Here is a 9,960-nt window from a genome sequence, read left to right as displayed (position 1 = left end):
AGCAACTAGCGCGGCTGCAGCAAGGGCTCCCAGAGGCGCCGAATCCTTGTGGTGATCTAGGGCGAAGTCCGAGGTTCCACAGATGACGGACAGAGGCTGAAGATGCTGACCCATGTTGGTCTGGATGCCTTGCTCTTTGGACGCCATGGACTTGAGAGACCGGGCTACTGCTGCAGTATTGGTCGCAGGTTCAAGGTCGTTGCCCGTCTGTACGGAGGCGCAGGCTGTGCTCACCTGGGAAGTCACAGTGAATTTCAGGGTTATGGTGTTTGTTTTATAGGTGGTGGACAAAAAAATTCTAACAGAAACATAATAGCCTTGTATTAATAAGTCGAGGTTGTTAACATTTTAAAACGAAGTACGATTATGGAGAATCAAATAAAATCCTGAATGAATTAGCCCAAAATAAATCGTTGTTGACACAACGATGGGACGTTTCTTGGGTTGTACGGCCTATTATATAACACAGCTGACTAAACTACACAAACCTTTAAAAAAAAAATTTAAACTATAAAAAAAACCGAATAAAACCAATTACAAGCCCTTACCTGCTTCACGTTATCACGCCGACGCTTCTTCGCCTGCTGCTGCTCCTCCTCCTCCTGCTCCGAGGGCGTGGGGCTCATGACGATTGGAGAACACCCCCTGGACACCATGGTGGGTGGCTCCGTCTTGATGCCCAGCCCCTCCCCCACCGTCAGCCCCGGGGGCAGCGACAGGAGGGCGGGGTTGAAGACGAATGGGAATTGGGTGGTGGGGATGCCCGCTGCCGCTGCTGCTGCCTGGAGGGCTAGGGAATGGGCCGTCAGGTCGGCTGTGGGATGACAAGCCAAAGGACGGGTCACGTGTAGGCGGCAAGACCGAGACAAGACAAGAACCGTATGTACCCCCCATTCCACACTACAAGCCAAATTTCAGCAACATCAACCCATCAGTACCAGAGATATAATCTAAGTTTGGCAGACAGACAGACAGACAGACAGACAGACAAAACAGAAAAAGTGAAACAAATACACCCTATATTATTATACGGGGGGGGGGGGGGGGGTAAAACTGGACCCGTTATTGTCTACGGGAGAAAAAGGAACCATCGAGTTGATGACAAAACATGAGCACGTCTGTAAATAATATGGACACTTGGTTTTTGGCTGTTCGCAGTTTACTCTTACATGAAAAAAATCATTTGTCTGTATTTTTTCAAAGACAAAGGGGAATCACTCAGTTTTGTGGTCAGGGCAATGTAAAGAATACACTTTTGTACGCTCAGAAAGGAGGCGTCAACGTTTTTAGACATAATCAACTCTCAGTCATTTTCATAACATCGCACTTCCTCGTAAGATCCAAGCCGCTTCATCGCGGGAAAAAAGCACATAACCAAAGTAAAGAAAACCGGGATAATGGCGGCAAAGCTGCAAGGGCAGTCAAGCCAAAGACGCTCACAGATATCAAGGGCAGTCAAGCCAAAGACGCTCACAGATATCAAGGGCAGTCAAGCCAAAGACGCTCACAGATATCAAGGGCAGTCAAGCCAAAGACGCTCACAGATATCAAGAAAGTTTGCAAACTTGCAAATGAAATGCATGGGAGAATGCTAATGACGTACCTGGCACAAATGAGGTGTTAAGGTTCACCCCATCCCGCTTCTCCTGGCTCTCAGAAACGTTGTTGTTACTGATGGACACAGCGGTGGTGACAGCCACGGGCTTGTCTTTGCTGAACGCAGCCAGTTGCTGAGCCTGTAGTGGAGACTGCTGTCCGTCTGAAGTTTCTCCTTCACACATGCTGTTTGTCTCTGCTGAGGGCTGCAATACGACAATAGTGAAGACGTAAGATTCTCGTACCAAAAAAAGAGAAATGAACCAAACAAAGAAGAGAGAGAGAGGAGAGAGAGAGAGAGAGAGAGAGAGAGAGAGAGAGAGAGAGAGAGAGAGAGAGAGAGAGAGAGAACGAACGAACGAACAAACACACGAACGAAGGAACGAATGTTTCATTGAGCGAGGCCTTCAGCCCATGTCACAAAAGGAAAAAAAAAAGGTTTAAAAAAAGCAAAAAGAGAAAAGAAAAAGATGACAACAAATACTGACAAGCAATTAAGAAGATGCATTATATGCAGACATTAATAAGTAACCACTGTATGTACCATCACCAGAGCATAGTTCACTTCACTTATTACATGTACTATCTTACGCAAACTCACCTCTCAATGTAAACGCTTTAGTTAAATAAATACATTAGTTTTCCCAATACGAGCCCATCATGCCGTCTCCAAATCATTGTTCATGTCCGCTGAATTTTTGTAGTGGCTGGTATATACTTCAAACACCAGAGAAAGTTACAACAGTAAACACAATCCTTTTCACCAGCTTCCGATTCATCGGGGGAAAAACTGTAACACTGTAGTGTAAAATTCGGAAAAATAAACAGCAATTTCTATTCACACCGTGGATAACCCACATTTTACTTCCTCAAAAAACTTCGTTCCCCAAAAAATGTTTCATTCTTCCAAACTTACAGTGGCATTGTCGTTCTCTGCCACTTGCGCATGCTCCTCAGTCTCCGGAGCGGAAGTGGCAGCTGTGACCTGGGCATGCTGGGACAGAGGCACTGCAAGGGGAGGGAAGGCTTGGGCCAAGGGCTGGGAGGGGGCGCCACCCTGGAATGCTGACCACAGGCTGCTCTGATCCACAAGGTCTGAAAACACAAGGCGATTCAAAACTCAATTGCACTAAGAAGTAAAACCGGTAAGAGATGTTTTTCTTTTGTTTGTCTGTTTGCTTCTTTGTTTTGTTAAATATGGTACATTCCTCATGCTGAGCAGGGAAAGACTAGACTGAAATACAGAAGAAACACAACATTTGCACAAGACTCTTCCCACAAACAAGTTAAATATCAACTTGGTCTACATGTAGACACGTTCACAAATAGTGAGATCTGGCAGGCAATCAACCAATTGATCAATCTTCTTTTTCTTTTCTCATAGGCCGAAACACTACATGTCACATGGCCATATTTTAGACATGCAATACACTGACAAACGACATGCATAACACATTTAGTTTTAGTACATGCAGATTGCCATATTCAGTTATTACAGCATTTTTTTACTCTTTTCTATGTATGCCGAGACATTTTAATAAATTTAAAAAAAAAAGAATCTTTCATATGCATTTGAACACATTTCAGGTTCCAAAACCCACCTCCGCCAGGAATGATGAGCAGCTGACCGGTGAGGGGGTCCTGGGCTAGCTTGAAGCCACCCGGGATGGACACGCCGGGATGGAGGTTCGGATCGAACCCTGCGGTGGACGTCGGGATGGCCGAGTGGATGGCGAAGGGGTTCGGCGGTAGCCATGGGGCTGTGATCCCGTGACCAGGCGTAAGCCACTGGTTGGTCAGCGGCCGTAGTCTCAGCTCTTCTGTCAACGCACTTTCTCCCCCTGAAAATGAGCGATGCTTGTTAAAGTTTTGTTACTTGGATTTTTGGACAAGCAAGGGAATGTCGTCACTGAATTTTCTACCCTGTTTGTGTACAAAATTTTACCTGTCTTTAATGTATACACGATTTTCAAAATACCCCGAGCTCCTTTATAAAAATCTTGCTTGAAAATGAAAAATAGTTCGATCTGAACGTCTACCTGTCTACTGATTTGTGATGATCATTTTTGAAGAGCCGATCATACTTAACCTGTATTCGAAGTGTGCACTAGTCCTCGATCTTCATTCTAAACTTCAGAACGAAAAGCAGAAACTGGAAGACAGGTGGCCTATAATTCTTCTCCTTTTTTTTATCTTAAAAGATCTGTTGTTGTTTTAGACATTGTTATATATTTCTCAACCAATAACCAAACATTTTGGAACAGCTCCACCTCGATGCATTAAGGGTAATTGTCGGAGCAGTTAAAGGAACAAGCCACCAAAAATTATATGACGAATCAGGCTTCAGTAGTTTAAAACTAAGACGGGAAAGACATAAATTAATTTTGTATCACAAAATGGTACACGGGAAATGTTCACAGAACGTAGCTGATTTATTGCCTCCTCTTGTCTCGACTGTAAACCCCTATCACAGACGAAACCCACTTGAACGGGTCGTACCACCACACAAAACTGAACTGTATAACAAGTCATTTGTTCTCAGCACTACCCGAATATGGAATTCTCTACCAGACAATATCAAATCAACAAAATCAATTAGCCAGTTTAAACATTTTCTAGGTCGTTCAGATAGTAAAGTTCCTCCTCAATATTATTATGGTAAGAGAAAAGAAGGAATTATGCACTGTAGATTAAGATTAGAAATGAGCGATTTAAATGATGATATGATGAAACGCCACTTAAGTGATAACCCGACTTGTGAGTGCGGATATCGTAATGAAGATGTTGAACATTATTTATTATTTTGTAGCAATTACGATGATGTCCGAAGGCTAACAATACACACATTACCGAATGATCATCAAAATGTACAATGTTTATTATTTGGTCTGCCAAACCTTCGTCTTTCCGAAAACATTGAAATATTCGAAAAGGTACATAGTTTTATAAGGTTAAGTGATAGATTTTGATTACCCAGTGGTCACCATGTTAATGATCCAGTATCTGATTATTGGTAGGTCATGTTGTTAACGATTTTACTGAAAGTCAAGCTTGAGTGAATCTTACTTAAGGTTTTTCTGTGTATTCACATGACTAACCTCAGCTTAATTAGTTTGGACAACACTTTGCTTATTATTATTGCTGCTGCAGAAACATTTAATTGGCAAGTCTGTGACAGTCATCGTCTCTCTGACCCCCCCCCCCCCCCCTCCCCTGTATACCACCTTACCGACTCATATCTTCCCGATAATTCTTTTGTTATATTTTTTCTTCTTTTTTTTGTAAAAAATGTATCTTGTCTGTTTTACATGTCTAATAAGGGTTTGAGCAATTCTCTGACCTTGACATCACGTGAAATAATATTTCCTATCTAGATGTACATATTTATAACCACACTTAATATAAGCTTAGCTTGGTGTGTGGTCACAAATGTCTGTATCGCATATACATGCCACCCTGTATTTCTTTAATAAAATCTTGTTTAAACCAACAAATAACTTAACAGAAATTATATCAGTTACTTTTTTAAAATTTATTTGCGATTGGAGAAAGACATAGCATCCGATAACCCGATACCTTTCGCACAACCTTGTCCGTGTTCGTTCCGTCAGTGTTGCTTTTGCTTATTGTAGTCCTTTGTTGTAATGTTACCTGATTGGATTGGATTGGATAAGATTTACAGTCCAGTGAGGTTACCCTCATGGAAATTCGGGCTGCTTTCTCCCCGGGGAAAGCGAGCTGCCATACATACGGCGCTACCCATATATTTTTTTTCCTGCATGCGTGTATTCATGTTTCCTGAGACTTAATGCCGTGTGAGATGGAATTTTTTTTACTTTATTCCAAGTCCCACGGGTATTTGATGGACATTTTTATCTATGCCTATACAATTTTGCCAGGAAAGACCCTTTTGTCAATCGTGGGATCTTTAACGTGCACACCCCAATGTAGTGTACACGAAGGGACCTCGGTTTTTCGTCTCATCCGAAAGACTAGCACTTGAACCCACCACCTAGGTTAGGAAAGGGGGGAGAAAATTGCGGCCTGACCCAGGCCTGAACACGCAACCTCTCTCTTCCGAGCGCAAGTGCGTTACCACTCGGCCACCCATGATGAAGCTTTTATAAGCGAACATTCGTATTATTGTGCTGTCCTTGTAGCGGTGAGTACAGAATTCTTTTGTTTTTCAACTTTGTTCATCTCACCACAGTCATTTGTTATTCAGACTTGAATATATGGTTAATTTGGAAACAAGGGGAGAAAGTCAATGGCAGACATCAAAAGACACTCTGTACAAGCGTGTATGCAAGTGTGTGTGTAAAAGAGAGAGAGAGAGAGAGAGAGAGAGAGAGAGAGAGAGAGAGAGAAAGAGAGAGAGAGAAGAGAGAGAAAAGAGAGAGAGAGAGAGAGAGAGAGAGAGAGAGAGAGAGAGAGAGAGAGAGAGAGAGAGAGAGAGAGAGCATGTATGTGTTCGTTTCTTTGTGACAGTATCGCGTGAATCAGGCCAGAAGGCACCGGTGCATCACCCACGCACCCACGCTTTTCAAACACAAATACACACGAAAACATAAACAATACACACATCCATTCACACCGTGGCTTAAAAACCACCACTAAAAACAACAATGATCACGCTTCATGATAGTAACTGTGCCTTTCAGTCGGATGACTTTCTTTCTCCCGGCCAGAACCAGATGTGGACGAAATAAAGCACACGCATTACTAGGACGCGTTGTGTACGGTGTTTCGAGATAAATCCGATATCACCCTGCCTACCCCACTCACCCGACACCCCGACTCAATCTATAAAACGCCGTGTGGCAGACAGGCAAACAAGCTCCATAGTTCAGCCTAAATATCAAACATCGGGAGGTAGACATGAAGAATACATAGGGCTGTCAAACAGTTGATGGCCCACGACCACGCCATCCAACTATCAAGAATGCAAATCAAACGCCGGGCTAATTTCGTCGGGAACTTCAAAAGACGACTTTTGCATGATTCATGCAGTATTTTCTATATTGCCTGTAAACTGGAAGGCTTTATTTTATCCCTGGTCCTAGCTATGCGTTCATGGTTGACAGACTGTATGAGTGTAACTCTCTTCAGTTGTTGGTGGGAGTTGTTTTTATTTTTACTTTTACGATTATTGGTTTCCACCTTTGTGTCCGGCCCCTCAACCCCTACCCCCCTATCCTCTTCCTCTTTTTTCTCTGGTCTTTTCTCTTTCTAAAAGTTATGTTTGATGGGATTGGGAGACATAGTCACGTCTTTATTTATTTATTTATTTATTTATTGACTTGTTTATGTATTGACCTATTAATTAAATAATTAATTAATTAATTAATCAATGTATTTATTTATTCATTCATTCATTCATTCATTCATTCATGTATTTATGTATTTATTTATATATCTTCTTCTTCTTCTTCTTCTTCTTCGTACGACATTTATATATCAATTGATTTATATTTTACTAACTTCTTTTAATTAACTTACTTATATATATGTATCTTTTTACTTGATTACTTATTCAAATATGTATTTCGTTATTTCATAAAGATCGGTCCAGTAGTTTAGTCTGAATCGCTCTACACACACACAGAGACACACACACACACACACACGCACACACACACGTACATACACCACGACCCTCGTTTCGATTCCCCCTCGATGTTAAAATATTTAGTCAAAACTTGACTAAATATAATGAAGGCAGAAACACTGCTCACTCTTGCATACAAAGCAAAGTACCCGACGAGAACTCTCAATGCCGAACGGTATTTTCAAGGACCCTCAGCTCAGAATGAGCGGTCCTACGCTTCGATTTCTGCTTAAACTGCTGCGTTTGATTTCCAAATAATGAAAGCATAATAATATTTTTAGTCAGAATTTTTTTAACAAGAGTTTACAATTGTTTTGTATGTGCATTGTGTGTTTTTCTGGTCCTTGTTGATATTTCTCCTTTTTGTGGATTTTTTTCTTCTTTTTATCAAAGCAGTGTTTATTTTTAGAATCAGATAAGTGTTGTCTTTTTTTAGGAAGACTACCACAAACAGGCACTCACAATGCCATCACGGCTTTTCTGATTCATGTCCATATTGGTGTTGACAAACTCCTTTTGAAGTTCTGCATCAAAGACTTGTTGGGAAACCTACTTAATTTCACGTCTGCTATGTTACCAGTACTCTTAGTTTGGTGAAAGGTTGCATTGTTACCAGTACTCTTAGTTTGGTGAAAGGTTGCATTGTTACCAGTACTCTTAGTTTGGTGAAAGGTTGCATTGATACGAATAATAATAAGTTGTCTCAGTCGATACTATGACTCGTGCGTCGGCACATTTGAGAGTAAACAAGTACGGATAAACAAACAGACGGACAATCAGATATACGGACAATCAGATATATATTTATATGCAGGACGACAAACACAGGAAACGTTTATCTGTTTGAAACATTTACAGTTACGGTTCTGTGGTCTAATTTTTCCACCGATGATTTCCTAATGTATTAACAACAAAAAAACAACTAAGCTCAGACACCTACTGCGTGCGAGCGAGCGCACACACACACACATACAGGCACCGACATTATATAGACAAACAGACAGACGGCCAACACACACACACACACACACACACACACACACACACATCCACCCCACAGACACACATACAGGCACCGACATTATATAGACAAACAGACAGACGGCCAACACACACACACACACACACACACACACACACACACACACACCCACCCACCCCACAGACACACTTACAGTGACCAAAACAATTCTGACACGCGCACACCTGTACTTTTCCCCCCCAAATATCACACACGCGGATAACTACAAACGAATACAAACTTACCTGTCACGACCAGGTTAGGTGGAAGTGCAGTGTTTGGAATGGGTTTAGCTGCTCCCGTCAGCAAAGACTTCTGTTGCCTAAAACAAGACCAAAAACCAAATAACTAAATATGTACCTAAAAAATAATAGAAAGAAGCAAAAGCCTAGGCCGACCTTCAAGGATTGAACGAATGGTCTAACAATTGGAAAAAAGTTATCTTCCCGAATTGAATTACTTGAGCTAGCTCAAACCATTTGTTAACGGGGTAGTTCTGTTGTATTCGTGCTTTAGCTGAACTTCTTTATTTGTCATCGTCAACTCTCTCTGTCAGGACAGTTAACACAAACTACTGAAAACCTTGTCTTTCCTCTCGCCCCGCCCTTCCCTGCACAGCGCATCACATAAAACAGAAATTTAACTCGTCAAAGCCCAAACGGGACACGGTTGCTCAGTTTACAATATTGAACCCTCACTTCTGTGATCCGGTAGACCCTCACAACAAATCTCAGCATTAGATTCGCCCACTGCACATGCTCGCATGTTTGCACGCACGTGCGCTGTTGTTTGCACGCACGAACACCTCTCTTTGCGCATGTCAATGTCCGAGCCAATTTGCTAAAATCACGGCTGACAGGAAAGTGGGTCAGATTTGGGTAAAAAGTCGTTCGCGGCCGACAACTCACTTCCCACGTCTGATGGAAGGGAGAAGGAGGGTGGGGGATAGGTTGGGAGTCGCGTCAAACAGTATGGTCTTCTGATTGACAGAACACCGAGTCTAATCGTGTAACAATGCAATGAACCACAAACCAAGCTGCATTTTTTAGCAGACGAAGCAATTTTTTGTGTTACAATGTTACTGATTACATAAAAGTAAAACTAAAAATTTCTCTTCATGGTCAATTTACAGTCTCTATCTGCGTACCATTCCAAAGCGTCAGCAGCCCTCCCCGCAAAAATGAAAGTTTCGAGCATTGTACTAATAAACGAAAACACACACACACACACACACACACACACACACATACACGTACACACACACACACACACACACACACACACACACACACACACACACACACACACACACACTCACACCCTGATCATCGAAACTTCCATTACTTGAAGGATAATGGACAGAAAAGACACACACACACACACACACATGAAATAATGTGAATGGTACCTCAGAAATTCTTCTCTGTCGCTGTAGTCATGTGTTAGCTGCCGTGCGCTGTCTGTGTCTTCATTCGTTCTCAAGTGAAGGTCGCCTCTACTAGCTCCAGTCCGTGTGTCTACTGCAAATACATTCAGCGAATGTTCAGCTTAGAATGAATAAAACAACAACAATGAATAAAACTTCAACACTATGTAGACCTTCTTTTGGGAGGACAACACTAGGGGGATCAAGGAACAAACAAAATGCAAACAAAGTAAATAAATAATCAGACAACTAAATGCATAAATAATCAAATAAATGACTGAATTCATCAATCAACCAAGCAGTAAATGA

General features: G+C 41.8%; 1 protein-coding gene across 4 annotated transcripts in view; it reads right to left on the bottom strand.

Annotated features, from left to right (window-relative positions):
* The window catches only part of LOC138960327 (trinucleotide repeat-containing gene 18 protein-like), a 208,001-nt gene that overhangs the window by 49,952 nt on the left and 148,089 nt on the right, over nucleotides 1-9,960 (bottom strand). For all 4 annotated transcript variants that reach the window (XR_011453945.1, XM_070332186.1, XM_070332187.1 and 1 more), the window contains 7 exons: nucleotides 9,634-9,745; nucleotides 8,471-8,547; nucleotides 3,198-3,437; nucleotides 2,513-2,691; nucleotides 1,604-1,802; nucleotides 549-814; nucleotides 1-234 (listed from right to left, as the gene is read on the bottom strand). The exon at nucleotides 1-234 is cut by the window's left edge and continues 156 nt beyond it. Coding sequence is in view for 3 of the 4 variants with exons in the window: in XM_070332186.1 (XP_070188287.1) it covers nucleotides 1-234; nucleotides 549-814; nucleotides 1,604-1,802; nucleotides 2,513-2,691; nucleotides 3,198-3,437; nucleotides 8,471-8,547; nucleotides 9,634-9,745 (1,307 nt within the window). In the remaining variant the exon portion in view is untranslated. The remainder of the gene's footprint in view (nucleotides 235-548; nucleotides 815-1,603; nucleotides 1,803-2,512; nucleotides 2,692-3,197; nucleotides 3,438-8,470; nucleotides 8,548-9,633; nucleotides 9,746-9,960) is intronic.

This window comes from Littorina saxatilis, linkage group LG2 (genome assembly GCF_037325665.1).
Source record: "Littorina saxatilis isolate snail1 linkage group LG2, US_GU_Lsax_2.0, whole genome shotgun sequence".
Taxonomy (NCBI): domain Eukaryota; kingdom Metazoa; phylum Mollusca; class Gastropoda; order Littorinimorpha; family Littorinidae; genus Littorina; species Littorina saxatilis.
Note: the sequence above shows the minus strand (reverse complement) of the source record. Positions and strands in the feature narration are given on the sequence as shown.